Source organism: Sander vitreus, chromosome 4 (genome assembly GCF_031162955.1).
Source record: "Sander vitreus isolate 19-12246 chromosome 4, sanVit1, whole genome shotgun sequence".
Taxonomy (NCBI): Eukaryota; Metazoa; Chordata; class Actinopteri; order Perciformes; family Percidae; genus Sander; species Sander vitreus.
Genome location: NC_135858.1, coordinates 35,755,617 through 35,775,616, shown reverse-complemented (window position 1 = coordinate 35,775,616; position 20,000 = coordinate 35,755,617). Strand labels below are relative to the sequence as shown.

At 41.9% G+C, this 20,000-nt stretch overlaps 1 protein-coding gene across 1 annotated transcript in view; it reads left to right on the top strand.

The window, feature by feature from the left end:
* The window catches only part of LOC144517390 (poly(rC)-binding protein 4-like), an 84,993-nt gene that overhangs the window by 51,251 nt on the left and 13,742 nt on the right, over positions 1–20,000 (top strand). The window contains exons 9-11 of the mRNA XM_078249485.1: positions 7,307–7,348; positions 7,434–7,512; positions 13,138–13,193. Coding sequence (XP_078105611.1) covers positions 7,307–7,348; positions 7,434–7,512; positions 13,138–13,193 — 177 coding nt within the window. The remainder of the gene's footprint in view (positions 1–7,306; positions 7,349–7,433; positions 7,513–13,137; positions 13,194–20,000) is intronic.

Here is a 20,000-nt window from a genome sequence, read left to right as displayed (position 1 = left end):
TGTGTGTGTGGGGTGGAGAGAGGAAGAATATTTTTAAGAGGAGGGAGAGGGTTAGTGCAGAGTTAAGAGGTGCGAGGCGATTAATGCTTTTTATTCATTATTTTAGCTGATGCCGACGGAAAGTAGAGAGGGAGAGAGAGAGGGAGAGAGAACAGCCTCTCATTAAAACTCCAGCTTTCAATGAAAATTTTAAAGAAAAATGTACAATCCACTGATCTGATCTGATGGGATTTTCCCAGTTTAACATTATTCAAATAAGTCACACCGCTTTAATGTAGTTAGAATTTGTATTTAGACCAACAATTCTAGTTTTGTGTTCAAATACAAAGTAATGGTTAATCATTTCATTAATGGAGGCACTTGGTAAAAACTGTCGGCAGCTGAACAGCTTCGGCTCCCAAACTGAAGCCCTGTGTGTGTTTGTCGTCTCTCTGCTCCGTGCTCCGTTAACAAACCGATGAATAATAACGGGAGCCGTGTGGCGTTAATTAACGTACAGATTATTAACATTTGAGTTTTGAAAGGGTCATTATGATGCTTGATGTCGAGCTCCGCCAGCCGCCATTAATACCGAAGAACAACGAGTGGATCCATTAAAGCGTCCAGACAGCTGGAACAGTTTTAGATTGAATGCCTTTAGAGAATACAGTAAATAAGTGATATTATTAAAACATATATATTCTATAACGTTCTCAAACATTTGGCGAAACATGAGCACAGTCAACTAAAGTACAACCATGAAAAGATGTAAATCAGGGCCTGCAGTTATTAACCCTCCTGTTGTCGCCCCGTCAAATCTGACCCATTTTCACAAAGTTTCTATTTAAGAAATCTTGGGTTTCTTTCAACCAAATTGTCAAAAAAAATAACGTGGATTGTTCCATACAACGCTCTTCACAAATAAAATAAATGATCAGGTCACTACTTTCACTGAATTTGGGAGTTTTAGTCAATTGTATAGCATTTGAAAATAAATTCATAAAAGAATGCTGAAAAAGGTGACAAAAATGTCGAAAAAAAAAAATAACACATTTAAACCCTCCACACACACACACACACACACACACACACATCTACACTCCAAACACACACCAACCCTCCACACACACACACACCTACACTCCATACACACTAGGGCTGTCAATCTTCCTCTATAATACTATTCAAATTCCATTTGTTATTTTATTTAATATTCAAATAATATTTGAATATTAAATGCTCAAATTCATCCTGTTATTAATATTTACGATATTACACAGGCTTATGGATGGCCAATGCCACTAGCACTAGTGGTTGTTGTTACACGTTCTGTCCACTAGAGGGACGGCTAACATTACAAAACTAACTTTTGAAAACAGGTGATCGCTTTCTTCTTAACAATCAAACAGCGGGACAACATGAATGACTTTCATTTGTCATCTTTAATGTACCTCGGCTCAAGCTCGTGAATAAAATATTTAAATCCAGACCCCTGCGTGATGTTGATCGTCTCATATCTTTACATCTGAACCGTGTCAGTTTGTCCGTTATGGCCTGGCGGACAGCTGGTAAGCCCCGTGATGAGGAGAGAGGCAGACAGAAGTCATTCTTGCCCGTTTTTAGCGGCAATTCCTCGGACGGATCGCCCAGCTTGTCAGGGTGGAACGTTGTCAGGTGTCTCAGGTCGCTCTCCGCCATTTCTGATAGTATTGTGATGATGATACCGCGTGGATGTACGTATTTTGATAGGGATACGATTCAAAACCTTTATTGTTCATCAGACTAAACAAAAGCATTTAATGTTCACGTGCGTGTAGAGAAAACACGAGAAATAAAACATTAAAAAAATTCATTAAAAAAGCAATATTCGAATAGTAATTTTAGTATTCAAATAGTATTGATTTTTTTAATATTCCAATTTCGGAATTTGTTCCAACAGGCCTAACACACACACACACACACACACACACACACACACACACACACACACACACACACACACACACACACACACACACACACACACACACACACACACACACACCAACCCTCCACACACACACACACACACACACACACCAACCCTCCACACACACACACACACACACACACACACCAACCCTCCACACACACACACACACACACACACACACACACACACACACCAACCCTCCACACACACACACACACACACACCAGCCCTCACACACACACACACACACACACACCAACCTCTACACACACACACACACACACACACACACACACCCTCACATACACACACACACACACACACACACACCCACACCCCACACACACACACACACACACACACACACACACACACACACACACACACACACACACACACACACACACACACACACACACACCAACCCCCCACACACACACACACACACACACACACACACACACACACACACACACACACACACACACCAACCCTCCACACACACACACACACACACACACACACACACACACACACACACACACACACACACACCAACCCTCCACACACACACACACACACACACACACACACACACACCCCACACACACACACACACACACACACACACACACACACCAACCCTCCAGATACACACACACACACACACACACACACACACACACACACACCAACCCTCCACATACACACACACACACCTACATTCCACACACACAGCAACCCTCCTGTTGTTCTTGGGTATCTGATAACAACAGGAGGGTTAAGGGGAGTTTTTCTTTTATACGAACGATACGATACTGTATCAGAAATTTGGGTTTCCTTCAACCGCAAAAAGTTGCGTGGTCGGCAGGAAGACAACACGAGGGTAGTAAGTAGTACTCTGGAACACGAACTCCGCTCCCCCGCTCTTCTGGACTTAACGAGACATTTGAGGACGTCATCTCGGGACATTTTGGGGAAACACTGATCCACATTTTAGAGACAGAACTACTCATCCATTCATCCAGAAAATGATCCACAGGTAGCCTGGGAAAACTGACGAACTTCCGGCAAATTTGAGATTTGGCCACGAGCCCAATGGGCCACGAGCCCATTCAAACCCATTTCCAATTTTTCCAAATCGAGGCACCAATCACAACCGTCGAGGCGGGCTTTACACGATGACGATAGCGCAGCGACGGCGAGCAGCTTCTTGTTTACATTCAACATGACGGCCACCGAAGCGCAGCAACCCGTTGATGCCGCTGTCGCTGCTACGTCACCCGGAATGTTGGTCTGATTGGTTGAAGGACTATCCAGTTGCGCCCAGAGGCATTGGAGCGGCCTCCCCCTCCAAATGAAATGGGCTGTGAATGAACCTTCCCCAGACCCACTCTCGGTTACAACTGAGAAGGGTCTGATGTCAACCAGGCTAATCCACAGATTCATCAACAATGAAAATGAGTTGCAACCCCTTTTTCCTGAGCGAGAGTCCCGTAAGAAGAGGCGACATCCACAAAAACATCAGAAAAACGCTACAAATAAAAGGCGCCAAAAACGCAAAAAACCAACTAAAAACATTGTTTTCAAAGAAAAAAAAGACCTAACAACTCATCCATTCATCCAGAAAACAATCCACAGATTCATCAACAATGAAAATGAGTTGCAACCCTTTTCCCGAGTTAGAAAGAAAGTATTAGTATAATTCGATAATTAAGAAAGTTTATAAAACTCTTCACAAAAAGCACCACTGAGAGAGATTTTGGTGCAGTTATAAGTGATCTCCACTCTGACGTGTCTGATCAATTTAGCCTGCTGCATGTCTGCTGTGTGCTGTAATAAGCCACCGATGAATATTTATGAGGCATTGTTTTGTGTTAGCGGCTGCATGGGCCATTTACATTCAGGCATGCGATGTAGACTCTCCGGTTTGCCAGCGTGTATAAATATTTACTGGCGTATCTACAGATCAAGGAGAGGCATTACAATATGAAATAGGCCGAGCAAACCAAGGTCCATTTCTCTTGTAGCGGCTGCGAGACGCCTCATTTTTTTCATAGTGGAATCTGTTTTTCTTTCCTCCAAATCCCCGAGTTATCATCAGGAGTCAGAGGGAGTCTGCAGCTCTGAGATCTGTTATATAAGGTGTGCTGAACCTCAGGGGGAACACAACATCTCTCTGATGCACAGTCATATGCATGCATACACACAGCAACCCTCCACACACACACACACACACACACACACACACACACACACACACACACACACACACACACAGCAACCCCCCACACACACACACACACACACACACACACACACACAGCAACCCTCCACACACACATACACACACACAGCAACCCTCCACACACACACACACACACACACACACACACAACACACACACTACACACACACATATCACACACACACACACCCACACACAGCACACACACACACACACACACACACACACACACAGCAACCCCCCACACACACATACACACACACAGCAACCCTCCACAAACACACACACACACACACACAGCAACCCTCCACACACACACACACACACACACACACACACAGAGCACACACACACACACGAGACACGCACACACACAGAGACACGTACACACATACATACACACACAGCACACGCACACACACACACACACACACACACACACACACACACACACACACACACACAGCAACCCTCCACACACACAGCAACCCTCCACACACACACATGCACACACAGACACGCGCACACACACACACACACACACACACACACACACAGAGACACACACACACACACACACAGAGACACACACACACACACACACACACACACACACACACACACACACACACACACCAACCCTCCAAACACACGCACACACACACACACACACACAGAGACACACACACACACACACACACACACACACACTCCCCAACCCCACAGCAAAGTGTTCGTTCTCTTTGAAGTTTGGGGTTTTTGGAAGGTCTCTAAGAACTCTTTAAATCCTGATCTCGGAGAGAGAAACACAGACGCTCTGACAAGGAGATACAGGACCAATAATCTCAAAGTCCTTTCACAGTTGTGTTTTCTCTTTGTGCAGTGGAGCATTGGGAAACCTTAAAGGGTAGCTTTGGTCATTTTTAACCTGGTCCTATTTTGCCATGCATGTGTCTAAGTGACCGCTGTAACCGGCAGCCGTGAACCGGGCTGTAATGTTACCCTACAGGACTAATGTTCAGCAGCAGTTAGTAACAAGCTGTAATGTTACCCTACAGGACTAATGTTCAGCAGCAGTTAGTAACAAGCTGTAATGTTACCCTACAGGACTAATGTTCAGCAGCAGTTAGTAACAAGCTGTAATGTTACCCTACAGGACTAATGTTCAGCAGCAGTTAGCGTCCACTAAAAGTTCTGTTGTTGCTGCTGACAGACTCAAAATGATAATCACGATTATTTTGATCAATATATTGATCACGATTAATTATCACGATTATTTGTTGATTTTAACCAAAACAAATTTTATTGTCAAATAGGCTAATTATAACTGCTTTCACATCCATATTGTGCTACATTCCTGCTAATACATCCATATGGTGCTACATTCCTCCTTTGTTGAAGGATACTATGAAGTACTACTAGTATACTATGTAAGGAGTATGCCATTTCAGCTGTTGTGCGACCGCTTTCCAAACATGCGCGTTTGCCGTGAAAAGATACAGGCAACTCAGTTTTCTGTTCACGTTAACGGCGCATGTTAAAATCCGGTGCCACTGGTGCCTGGTATCTACCGGACGAAATAGCAACTCGGATTACGGTGCCACTTAAATGTCTGCGTTGCCCTCTGATGCTCCAAAACAGACGTTACAGGCAACAGAAACATCGCTGCTTGTCACGCTAGTAAACACTAATAGCACTTTACACAGCAGGTAACGTTAGCCTACCGTTAGCTACAGTAGTAACTGGATTAAACACGGCTAAAATGCTGACAGCTAAACGGTGTAGTGTGGCTTTATTTCACTGTAGAGGATTCCAACAGCGGGACGTACAATGGTCTGCCGCTAAAGCTATGAGCTAAAAGACTCAAACTAGCACTGGTCACTGCTGTTGTCTGAAAAACAACACAGACGGGACAAAATGTTGCGTTTACTGGTAAACTGGTAAACCTCGTGACGACTTATGACCGACTGCTATCTGTTGTGGAATTTTCCTCACGTTACTCTGTCCTTTGAGACTGTCTTCATCTAAACTAAGCTGCCCGGTGCAGGGAACAACTCTGATTGGCTCATGGAGGCACGTGATCAGAGAGTGGTTTACGGAGCTTTAGAAAAAAAAAAACTTTGATACAGAGCGTTCTATGAACTGAATGAAGCATTTTAAATATCGCTCGATCACGTGAATTTGATCGTGGGAAGCCAAAATCGTGACTGTGATTAAAATTTGATTAATTGTGCAGCCCTAGATGGATCCCTACAGAGATAGACCTTTTAGATAAAGAGTAAGATCCTTTTAGTTTAACATGAAACAGCCCCGAAATCACCATCACCAAACCCACCAGACTCCATGTAAATAATCACTACTTTTAGCGTGTATAGAGCCAGCATATTTCCACCAGACTCCATGTAAATAAACAGTACTTTTAGCGTGTATAGAGCCAGCATATTTCCACCAGACTCCATGTAAATAAACAGTACTTTTAGCGTGTATAGAGCCAGCATATTTCCACCAGACTCCATGTAAATAATCAGGACTTTTAGCGTGTATAGAGCCAGCATATCTCCACCAGACTCCATGTAAATAATCAGGACTTTTAGCGTGTATAGAGCCAGCATATCTCCACCAGACTCCATGTAAATAAACAGTACTTTTAGCGTGTATAGAGCCAGCATATTTCCACCAGACTCCATGTAAATAATCAGGACTTTTAGCGTGTATAGAGCCAGCATATCTCCACATGTAAATGGGTGAATTAAGGGTTCATTTCAACCAAACCAGAGTGGTGATTGTTGGAACAGTGGAAAGATGAACCAAGACAGCTTTTGGTAGTTTTATTTAGTTTCTGTCCACTTTGAATGAAGTGTGTTTTACGATGATTAAATTACTGTTTATTATACATGGAGTCTGACGTATTTGGTTATCGTGTTATACAGGATAGTGTAAACAACGATCTACCGCAGCCACCGGCGGGAGGGCCGTTCTCTAAGGGTTAAATAAAATAAAAATAATAATTTTCCCGGCAGAATTGATGCCCTCTGCTAAAGGAACATGCTGCATGGATACAAACGTCTTCACTTTAGTGACTTATTTTCTTTCTCGTTGTATTTCAGACGTACGCAGTACAGAGTCACTACGGCATTCCACATTCAGAGGTAGAAAACACGTTTGACTTTTACTCTTCAGATGATGTTTTCTGTGATTGTGTCATTCTGTTTAACTTCTCTGTTCCTCTCTTAGTTAGCAAAGCTCCACCAGTTGTCGATGCAGCAGCAGGGCCTGGCCCCCATCAGCCAATCAGCGACACAGGTTCTCTCTGGTATGTACACACACACACACACACACACGAAGATCGAAGCGTCTTAGTCCGTCCCACCGAGGAAGCACGGGAGAGACTCTAGGAAATCCTGCGAGGAGAGAGGCAGCAAGGAAATGTGTTTTTAGGGGGATCTCCAGCTATTCTGATAATCCATTAATCAGTTTGAGTCATTTAGTTTATAATAAAACAGATAAACTAGTGTGATGTCAGCGTGTTAAATATGAATATGTTCTAGTTTCTTCTCTCCTCTGGGACAGGGAACTCAAGATGTCTGAGTTGTGATGTCATCTTGGACTTTGGGAAACTCTGATCCACATTTTAGAGACAGAACCACTGATCTATGCATCCAGAAGATAACCTGTAGCTGCAGCTCTAGTTGATTTTATTGACTCCCTCTAAGATTAACAGGATGCTGACCAACGGTTTCTGTTGGAGATGTCATGAACATTGTTAGATGCAATTTGGGAAAGTATCAGAATACATAAGGAAGTTGTTTGGCTCCTTGTAGCCTCGCATTGCCAGCTCTAGCTCCACAGATGCATTATGGGATAGGAGAATAAACTCTGGGTTGTTTACATTTCTCTAAACCAATCCCAATGGTCCTGGGCGTCTCTAAGCTCCAGACACAGTGACGGGGTCTCTGCTAAATAGTCTCAGGAAGAAACTTGTTCTGGTGGAACATTTTCACCCCGCTAAAGAAAACTCCTCATACAATATTAAATGAAGTGAACTGTTGACACAATCCAGTAACATGAGCTATTTAAATGAGCTGATACATGGTTAAACCTCATTGGCTCTTACCAGTGTATCTCTGTGTGTACTTGGTCCACAGCAATCCCACCAATCAGTCCCAAAACCTCCCAGTTAGAGAGGAAATGAGCTAAACATATTCTTTATAAAACCTCCCAGTTAGAGAGGAAATGATCTAACATATTCTTTATAAAACCTCCCAGTTAGAGAGGAAATGAGCTAAACATATTCTTTATAAAACCTCCCAGTTAGAGAGGAAATGATCTAACATATTCTTTATAAAACCTCCCAGTTAGAGAGGAAATGATCTAACATATTCTTTATAAAACCTCCCAGTTAGAGAGGAAATGATCTAACATATTCTTTATAAAACCTCCCAGTTAGAGAGGAAATGATCTAAACATATTCTTTATAAAACCTCCCAGTTAGAGAGGAAATGATCTAAACATATTCTTTATAAAACCTCCCAGTTAGAGAGGAAATGATCTAACATATTCTTTATAAAACCTCCCAGTTAGAGAGGAAATGATCTAAACATATTCTTTATAAAACCTCCCAGTTAGAGAGGAAATGATCTAAACATATTCTTTATAAAACCTCCCAGTTAGGGACCGTTCGTTATTTAATTAAGGGGCCAACGGAGGAGTTTTGGGACCTTTATTCAAAATAGACCTGACCCTCCCTTCACCAGCATTACATTTAGGATGACCCTCCAAAATGACTGGGAGAAAAGGGATGACCCTCCCCAACAACTTATTGTACTGGTTTGCGCTTGGCAAAGATGTACAGATTCACATTGTTTGTCTACAGCCATGACATACGTGACTAAACCTCTGCATTCTCATTTGACACATCCCACTCCTCTGTTATGGTGGGGGGGCCATTTCAGTAGATTAACTCACTAACATTGTTGTGGAAACACAATGAGCATGGAAACTAAATGCACACTTCATGCATTACTGCATTACTTCAAATACTAAGTTACTCATTTAGTAAACTAGTATTCACCTGAAATAAAACATTGAGACCATTCAGCAAAGCACACTGGGTAATTCAACACTGGTTGCTATGGACTCGTCACTAGGCTTCCTCAGTCATTGTATATTTTAGCATAGGTAAGCTTGCCGAAGCTGAACGTTATCCAAAACTCCATTTCTCAGATGAGCGTCAATTTGGGAGCTTGCATGCTACCACTCCTTCCTTCTCAAATGCCTTGAAAAGGCTGTCGTTTGCACATTTCCATAAATAATCACGAATAATCACCGGGACCGAAAGGATAGACCTCCCGTCTCATGCCTTCCCGGCTGCCTGCTGGTGCTTTCTGCAGCCCGAGTTTCGGCTTTTCAAAATAAAAGCTTGCGTCTGGTCAGCTATGTTTTCGTACGGTGTTATGGATGTTTTTGAACTAAACAGTATGGCAATCATGCTAATGAATAAAATTATTTTTTCAGCAGATGTCTTAATTACAACACGATTGAGCTAGCAAAGCAGCTTTGTGTTTATATGGGTGAGCGGGATTTTTGTTTGGGTAATCCCACGTTCTCTAAAGCTACAGGTCTGGCTGACTAAACAGGGAGGGACCCATCTGCTAGCGATAGGGGCCGAGACTGAGAGCGCTACATGGATAAATATGCACCAAACAAGCCACTTTGAAATTTTGCTCTACTCATGAATACAAAAGTTGGGTGACCCTTCCCCGTAGACTAAAAAAAATTGGATGACCCTCCCCTCAACAAAGAATAAAAAGACATGACCCTCCCCTATTTTCCTCCGGTGGTCCATTCCATAAATACCGAACGGTCCCTAAGGAACTAGAAAACTAGAACAGTAACCTTTTGTGAATTGCGTAACCATTGCGTCCCAAAACACTCCGTTGAATAAATATTTGAAAGTGTAAAGGTCAGTACATGTAGATCAAAATATCGTCCGCTACAGCAAAGATTTTGTAAGAAGTATATTCTGTGATGTAACCACAAAGAGAAGGAAAAGCTGAAGACATAAGCCGAAGACATGCGTGTTGTGTTTTGCACCTCAGGGCCTCCGTATAAAGACCTTTACATACAGCACAGAAAGTTTACTCTGAGTAGCTTTTTGACTGACGGCGCCGCCGTGTTTCACTTAATGAGTCCAACGTCCGTCCTTCAACTCACAGTGGACATTGCACTCATGCTTTCGCCTGAAACACTCGGATGAACTCAGTCTGCAAACTGTGAGACCTCTGTTAACTTTCACCGTTTTTAGGGGGGATGAGACAGCTTTTCCTCTGAAGCCTCACCTGAATTTGTCAGCTGTGTGGGCAGAGTTAGCACTGCCTTTCAGCTGCACAGCTTTCAGGAAGGCTGCTCTCTGTAACCTCACTCATAGCTCCTCAGAGATCCATCCTCACTCATAGCTCCTCAGAGATCCATCCTCCATCAATCGCTCATAGCTCCTCAGAGATCCCTTCTCCATCCTCGCTCATAGCTCCTCAGAGATCCATCCTCTATCCTCACTCATAGCTCCTCAGAGATCCATCCTCACTCATAGCTCCTCAGATATTCATCCTCACTCATAGCTCCTCAGAGATCCCTCCTCCATCCTCACTCATAGCTCCTCAGAGATCCCTCCTCCATCCTCACTCATAGCTCCTCAGAGATCCCTCCTCCATCCTCACTCATAGCTCCTCAGAGATCCATCCTACATCCTCCCTCCTGTGTCTGTGTGTGTGTGTGTGTGTGTGTGTGTGTGTGTGTGTGTGTGTGTGTGTGTGTGTGTGTGTGTGTGTGTGTGTGTGCGCGCTCTGACTTCAAAGTTACTTGCTCTGTCAGAGCTCTGCAGTATTATTTTCTTTTCCCTCAGCTCCTCTGACACAAACATTATACGGCAGGGGGAAAAAATATACATATTTCCATTTTCAAAAAAAAACAGAAGTGTCATTTCATCTAGTTTCATCATTCACTGCATCAAAAACACAGATGTGCTAATCAGACATGCTCTGAATTCTTTTAAGAGACACTTTCCTTTGTCTCATTGCTCATTTAGTGAGACACTGCAGTACATAATGAGATAATGAACGTGTTGTAATCAGTTCTGTGTTATGATCCCTGATGCGGGGCTAACACGCTGACGGTTGTGAAACTTTGGCCTCCATCAGTTAGAAAACATGCTGCTCCAGAGAAGTGACCCTGCTGATTCACTAACAGGCAGAAATCAAAGGTGGAACAATTAGTTCTCATTGCTTTTTTTTTCAAAGTTTCAAAGTTTAAGAATAAAAGACATTTTTTTTCCTAATGCTTCGTCAACTTTTTTTTCATCTTGCACATGCACACACACAAACACACATGCAAGTCACACATACACACTCGTGCACACACACACACACACACACACACACAGACAGACCGACAGTCAGACAAACACACACGCAAGTCACACAGACACGCACACGTGCGTGCAAGCACACACAAACGCGCACACACACATACATACACGCGTGCACACAAACAAACACACACATGCAAGTCACACAGGCACAAACACACGCTTGCATGTGCACACACACGCACACACACAAGTCACACAGACACACGCATGTAAGTCACACAAAACACACGCGCCTTTTTATTTTGCCTCTGCCTCTCTTTTCACTTTCCTTCTCTTCATCGTCCTTATTGTTACTTCCAACCAATCAGTCATCTGTGTGTCTCTGCTGTGACTGTGGAGGATTCATTCAATAAAATCTATTAATCACAATAATCTCTCTCTCTCTCTCTTTCCCTCGACGTAGAGACTTTCAAACAGCGTTGGTGTTATAGTGACATTCTCTGCTCTGTCAGAAATGGCGAGTTGTTTTTACGCACAAGCTTTTATTGGATAGCTTATTTTAAAAACTGTATGCACTAATAGCACTTTTTGATGAATTTGTAAAAAAAAGTAAAACATTGTAATTTTGTTTTCTGTCAACCTGGATCCTATTTTGTTACATGTATACATGTTTTTGTGTGACTGATGGGAACAACAGTCTTTTAATTGGTCCTGTATTAAGCGAGACCGCTGCAGTCGGCAGCGGAGAAACAAGCTGCCATGTAACATTAATGGGCAATTGCACACCTTCAATTTGCGTCCACCAAAAGTTCTGTTTTTGCCGCTGACAGACTCAGATTATTATTCTATGTGTCTGACAACATTATGGAAAGGATCCCTTCAGAGATAAACCTTTTAGTTAAAGAGTAAGGTCCTTTTTTTAAACATAAAAACATCCTTGAGGTAGCTTTTGCCAAACCCACCAGACTCCATGTAAATAAACAATAATTTTATCATAATAAAAACACACTTCATTCAAAGTCGACAGACACAAAATAAAACTATCAAAAGCTGTCTTGGTTTGTCTTTCCACTGTTCCAACAATCACCACTCTGGTTTGGTTGAAATAAACCCTTAATTCACCCATTTACATGTGGAAACGTGCCAGCTCTATACACGCTAAAAGTAGTGATTATTTACATGGAGTCTGGTGGGTTTGATGATGGTGATTTTGTTTCATGTTAAACTAAAATGATCTTACTCTTTAACAAAAAGCTCTATCTCGGTAGGGATCCTTTCATAATGTTGTCAGACACTTAGAATAATAATCTGACCGAACCTTTAGTCAACAGTAACTGATGCTGAACATTTGTTCTGTAGGGTTACGTTACAGCCCGGTTCACGGCTGCCGGTTACAGCGTTCTCCCTCAACACTGGACCAGTTTCAAAGAGTTTTGTTCCCATCAGTCACTGACACACAAAAACATGGGAAAACAAGTTAAGGTCTAAGTTGGGAAAAATCAAAGTTACCCTTTAAATAATATAAATAAAATGTTTTTGTAAAAATAAAATCTTTATCCTTTATCCTTTTAGGAGGGGTGGACGCCAACTCCCAAACTACATCTCAGGAGCTCCTCATTCCAAACGACGTGAGTATACTGCACATGTAGAGGATGAATATGAAACACACGCACTCACACACATACACACACACACACACACACACACACACACATACACGCGGACAGAAAACATTCATTCAACCTTTTATTTATACTTTAGAGATCATTGAGTGGCGGCCTTCATTATCAATTGGAATTAAAATAGCCCCCCCACATCATCACATACCCTTCACCATACCCCCACATCATCACATACCCTTCACCATACCCCCACATCATCACATACCCTTCACCATAACCCCACATCATCACATACCCTTCACCATAACCCCACATCATCACATCCCCTTCACCATACCTAGAGATTGGCATGGGGTACTTTCCATAAGATCATCTCTCAATGCAAATCAAACCAGCTATTAGGCTAGCTGAAATAAAACCATGCCAGTCTCTAGGTATGGTGAAGGGGATGTGATGATGTGGGGCTATTTTAATTCCAAAGGCCAAGGGAACTTTATCAGGATCATAGTATCCTGGATCCATAAAATAACTGACCTTTAAAAATAATAATCTGCCTGCCTCTATGGGAATCTAACATGGGGTGTAGTGACTTTAGTTGCCAGCGGTTTAGACATTAATGGCTGTGTGTTGAGTTATTTTGAGGAGACAGCACATTTACACTGTTATACAAGCTGTAACCTTAATACTTTACATTGGAGCAAAGTGTCATTTCTTCAGTGTTGTCCCATTAAAAGATATAATGAAATACTTACTAAAATGTGAGGGGTGTACTCACTTTTGTGAGATACTGTACATATATTATTATTATTATTATTCTTATTTCAAATAAGAAATTCCCATGTTCAAAAAGGAGTAGGAAGAAGTTCAAAAAATAAACTTTTCTGGTCCTACCCCGTTTTTCTATTTTTATCCTTTAGGTAAATACAAAACAATGTGATGCGTCACTTATTTATACATGTTTACATACACATGCATGTACCGTATGTCTACCTACCTACACTCACATCAACACATGCACATAGACACAGATGCCTACGTACATGCATACACACACATTTACAAATTTTTTTCTTCTTTTCCATCTATCTTCTTCGTTTCCGTCTATCTATATCAACTCGAATAATAACCCATCCAAACTAGACTTAGTATATAAGCCCAGGAACCATACAGTCAGTATACAATACTAACACCTACATATTTTATGTACACATATTAAATATGGAAATCTTTGCTCTTTTTTTTTTTCTCGAAACAAGCTGCCCTGCAGAGCAGCCAATGCCACGTCGGAATGACTGTTTTATTTGTCAGGCAGCGAAGCAGACAGTTCAGTGTCCCGCTCAAGGACGCCTGACATTTGATGGACGTGTTGACTGCTTCGGGGTCAGAGCGCTGACCTTTTGTTCATAAGACAGCCTTTGGCCGCCCTGTCTTTCTCGCTGCTCGTCTCTCTTCCCCCGCCCCCCCTCCCCCCGGGCGGTTACTCGTCCTGTCAGTGTTCAGCTGTGCAGCGCTTCAAAGTCTCTCTGCTTCGACTGTGTTCCCTCACGACAACGCAGCTCCTTCCAAAACTCTCATTATTAGGCATCAAAGCTGTTTACATGATTCAGCTAAATGAATTCTCACCTACTAGTCTGGCATGTAGTCATGTAGTTATTGTGTGCATTCTAACTAGAATACTAAAATAAATATTCAGGGCTTTCAATTAAGTTATTAGCCATTTTGGCTGCCGATGAATGAAGCAAAATAACTTTGCGTCTGTTTGAATCAGCCGGCTGCAGAAACGATGCGACAAATCAGAAAATTTGCGGTTTGGCGGTTTTGTGTGTGTTTGGCTTGGAAACGTATCGTTATCTGGCAGCACTGCTTGTAGTACTTATCCTACATTTCCCATGAACACCATGTTGTGACGTGTCAGAAGACCGTCGGCTATGTGCGTAACTTTTGGTATAGATTACGAGCTACGCAGTGGTGTGAGGATAGGATAAAAGCTTGAGGGAGAGAACATATCAGGGCTCATAATTTGGAGGACAACTTGGTGGACCGAGCTCTGACTTGATGTCTGTTGCTAGGGAAACTTAGTCTCTGTTTGTGAACTCACAGCTGTGTTGTAACTCTTATGCTGGACTTCAGTAAACTTTGCTTAACTGAACTCTTCGTCTCAGATTGATTCTTGTGTTCTGGTAAACTGAAGTCCGATGTAAGAAGGCGCAAGAATTAATAAATTGGAGTCAGATTTGACAGGCCTTAGGGCCTTATTTTAGACGTAATTCCCTACAATATCCAGCTACAAAAAGCCCTAAAAAGAGTCGTTGCTATGGAGATGATACACCCTCTCGTTTCATTGTTGTAAACTGGCAGCTTTCAGAACGCTGCAGACCAGCGCATTGTTTCAACTCTGACGTTTCGACTCGTCATGTGAATGCACCGTAAATGATACAGAACACCGTTGCTAAACAACAGTCTTAGTGTTGTTCACATGTTCTAGTTCAGGCTCCCTGAAGCTCAGGCACTTTCTCCTTCATTCCCTCAGTTTCTAATGACACACTATTGATGATTTCTCTGCAGGAACTCACACAGTTGCATTCAGGCAACATTTCCACACACACACACACACACACATACACACACACACACACACACACACACACACACACACACACACACACACACACACACACAGCTTATTTATGGATGAGTCTGTATCTCAGTGAAGGACAGACAGATGTGTGTGAGCTATATAACCAACACCTCTGCAGGTGCTGTCACCTTTCAGGTACACATTAATCACGGCTTCCATTCATGTTGTTGTGTGGTTTTACAATGTAGGGACTCATATACACACACACACACACACACACACACACACACACACACACACACACACACACATCAAACATGTCTCATGCATGTTTACATTCGTCAGACCTGAGAAAAATAAGACACAAAAGCAAAGAGCAGAGAGGCTGTGTGTGTGTGTGTGTGTGTGTGTGTGTGTGTGTGTGTGTGTGTGTGTGTGTGAGTCATAGAGCAGGGCCAAGCAGAGCAGCTTAATGACATCCTATAGCTCACAGTTAGAGATTTAACAACAACTCTGTCTGAGTCTCTCTCTCCCTCTTTTTCTCTCTAACTCTCTCTCTCCCACTTTCTCTCTCTCTCTCTTTCTCTCTCTCTCTCTCTCTCTCTCTCCTTCAGTAAACCCTTCCAAATTACAAGGGCAGCAGGGGATCGCCCAAAAATAGCCCTCGTACCGTCCTCTTCCCCTTCCTCCTCTCCTCTCCAGCTTCAAGCTGATTTTTACCCAACAGCCCTTTCCATAAAGCTGCTCAAAAGGGGGGGGACACCAAATACAGCATCCGTTAAAAAACCTCACATCCCCAGAGCAGTCAACCTTGCAGAAAGCGTGAAAGCCAAAGCTTGTTTTTGTCTCTCACTGAGCTACCGCTGCCGTTCTTTCCTCGTGGTAAAAAGTGGGTTAATTCGTGACTTTTATGTGTAGCTTCAATGTTCCCTAAACATTTCAAGTACATTTCATTTCTTAAAGTCAATATCACAAATTGGTTTTAGAAGGCTTTTTTAAAGGAACAACATCCTACATTCAGACAACTTTATCCCTGTGTGAAAAAAACACAGCGCTCTTTTCCAAAAACATTTCTGTGAGCATCTCAAACCAAAGACTTTGCCTCTGAAGCCTTAAAACTGACAAGAGACTTCTTGGCAGCGCTGGAAGAAGTATTCAGATCCTTTACTACAGTAAAAGTACTAATACCACACTGTAACAATACTCTGTTAGAAGTTAAAGTCCTGCATTGAAGATGTTCCTTCACTAAAAAGTCTGTAAGTATCATCAGGAAAATGTAGTTAAAGTATTCAAACATTGTAGTGTGTGTAAAGGATCAACCAGTTGTGTGTTTAATGGTCTGATCCTCTCAGCTGACTTGTAGCCGTTATATTGTTGGCTAGTTTACTTTAAAATAAAACATCACATTTATAAACTACATGTGTTGTGTGTGTAGAAATCTTAATGTGTAAAGTAACTAGTAACTAAAGCTGTAACAGATGAATGTAGTGTAGTACAAAGTACAATATTTCTCTCTGAAATGTAGCGGAGTAGAAGTAGAAAGTGGCATGAAAAGAAAAGTGTGTGTGTATGCGCGCGTGTGTATACGTGTGTACGGGTGCGTGTGTGTGTGTCTGTGTGTATACTGTACGTGTGTGTGTGTGTGTGTGTGTGCGTGCACTTGTGTATGCGTGCATGCATGTGTGTGTATGTGTGTGTGTGTGTGTATGCGTGTGAAGTAAAGTACAAGTACCTCAACATTTGTACTTGTGTGTAAATCTAAACCAGAGAACATAACGGTCGCGGCTTTAAACACGTCGTCCTAGTTTGGTACAAAAACTACAAAACTACCCCCCCAACCTGCCTTGTTACAAGGACATTTGGCACTCTTATAATTCCTCATCTTACCTGCTCTCTCAAACGTAAAGATGAGTCGTAATGGCTGCTTGAACAAACTAATGACCTATGGAAGCGTTTTTCGTTGTTATAATTCAGGATGTCTTACCCTGAGATAGAAAGATCTGTTAAAAAAAGCTGTAAATGTCTTTTAACGCTCATAAACAAACTGTATGTGTGTGTGTGTGTGTGTGTGTGTGTGTGTGTGTGTGTGTGTGTGTGTGCGTGCGTGCGTGCGTGCGTGCGTGTGTGTGTCTGTGTGCGTGCTCGCTCCTGCTGGTTCTGACTCTCAGCCGCCAGTTTATGATCCAACGAGGCTGTTTGCGAGGTCGAACGCCGGCTAAAGGTATATTTCGCTGAAATTGTTCCGAGCTGGTTGTTGTCAGCCGCCACTTAGTCTCCCATCTCCCACAATGTCATTACAGCTAAGACACACACACACACTTATATTATCAGAGCCCTTTCCAGGAATAGCTCGCTATAGCACACAGAGCAGATCTACATCAGTTGGTCGGATGACTTGCAGGGAAAGGAATGTCTGTGGTGCAGAGAGAGAGAGAGAGAGAGAGAGAGAGAGAGAGAAACTACAATAAAGATTATAGAGAGTTAAAGTGGCAGATGCAGGGTTGCAATGAAGGGATGAAAGATACTGACTGAATCAGAGGAGAGAAACTGTTTATCTGGGTCAGAAGGAGATAAAAAAACGAACAGAGAAAGAGAAAGTGAAAAGGCTGAGTGGAGTTGAGTTGTGTCGGCTGTTTCAATGCTTGCAACGCAGACATTTCATTCAGAAATGCTTAATAACAGAGTAGAGGGAGGCTGTGACTGTATGTATTGTATAGTGCTGTATACTATAAATTTCAGTTTGTTTACCTTCGTCTGCCTTTACATGTGTTTCATCCTCCGGTTCCAAAATTACAAGATGGCAGTGCCTGTGTCTGTGGATGCATCTAACAGCCTGTAATGTTTTTTTTTTGCCCAGTTGACTGAAAACAAATTTCCACTTTCATTTGCATAATGTTGTCTCCATGCCTGGATGTCTGTGAGTGTCTGTATCTACAGCATTTCTTCTGGTTCCATTTCTCATGATCACAAACTAATTATGTCCTCGTCTTGAGAGAACAAACTCTGTTTAGAGGAACTTCTGACTTCATGAAAACCTGTTAGAAACTAACATCTTGTCTGGATCCAATGAAAACTTTGCACGTTGAAACCAATAAATAATGACTGTAATCACGAGCAGACCAAAACAATAATAACAATGACGTGAGTGGAAACAGAATTACATGTCCTTTAATTAGGCGTCATTAATAACGTTCCTCTAAATGCAAAATAGAAGTATTATTACATTATTGTCTCTTCATTTTCTGGAATAATTAAGTATAGATGATGAAGTTATTTAATACAATGTGATACATGTCGGACTAATGAGCCTTGCCGAGAGTTAATTATCTCATTCTTTACACCAAACCTCCCTTACGGGGATCAGTAAAATATGCCATTGTTGTTATTTTTTAATTGGATTACATTCCCGGTGTTGACACGGCGACTCCTCATTATCTCCCCTATCACTTCCTGTCATAACACTTAAATCGTTGGGTTGTCTTCCATTCAGCCATGCATCGTCCTCCAGCGTCAAAACTGAAAATCACTTTTTTTGTCTCTTGGCACTTTTTTCAATATTTTAATTCTCTACATTATAACAGTGTATCCTCTACATTATAACAGTGTATCCTCTACATTATAACAGTGTATCCTCTACATTATAACAGTGTATTCTCTACATTATAACAGTGTATCCTCTACATTATAACAGTGTATCCTCTACATTATAACAGTGTATTCTCTACATTATAACAGTGTATCCTCTACATTATAACAGTGTATCCTCTACATTATAACAGTGTATCCTCTACATTATAACAGTGTATTCTCTACATTATAACAGTGTATTCTCTACATTATAACAGTGTATCCTCTACATTATAACAGTGTATCCTCTACATTATAACAGTGTATTCTCTACATTATAACAGTGTATTCTCTACATTATAACAGTGTATCCTCTACATTATAACAGTGTATCCTCTACATTATAACAGTGTAACCTCTACATTATAACAGTGTAACCTCTACATTATAACAGTGTATTCTCTACATTATAACAGTGTAACCTCTACATTATAACAGTGTATTCTCTACATTATAACAGTGTATTCTCTACATTATAACAGTGTAACCTCTACATTATAACAGTGTATTCTCTACATTATAACAGTGTAACCTCTACATTATAACAGTGTATTCTCTACTCGCAGAGATCATCAGGCTAGTAAATGCTCTGTTTCTGGCTCACTTCC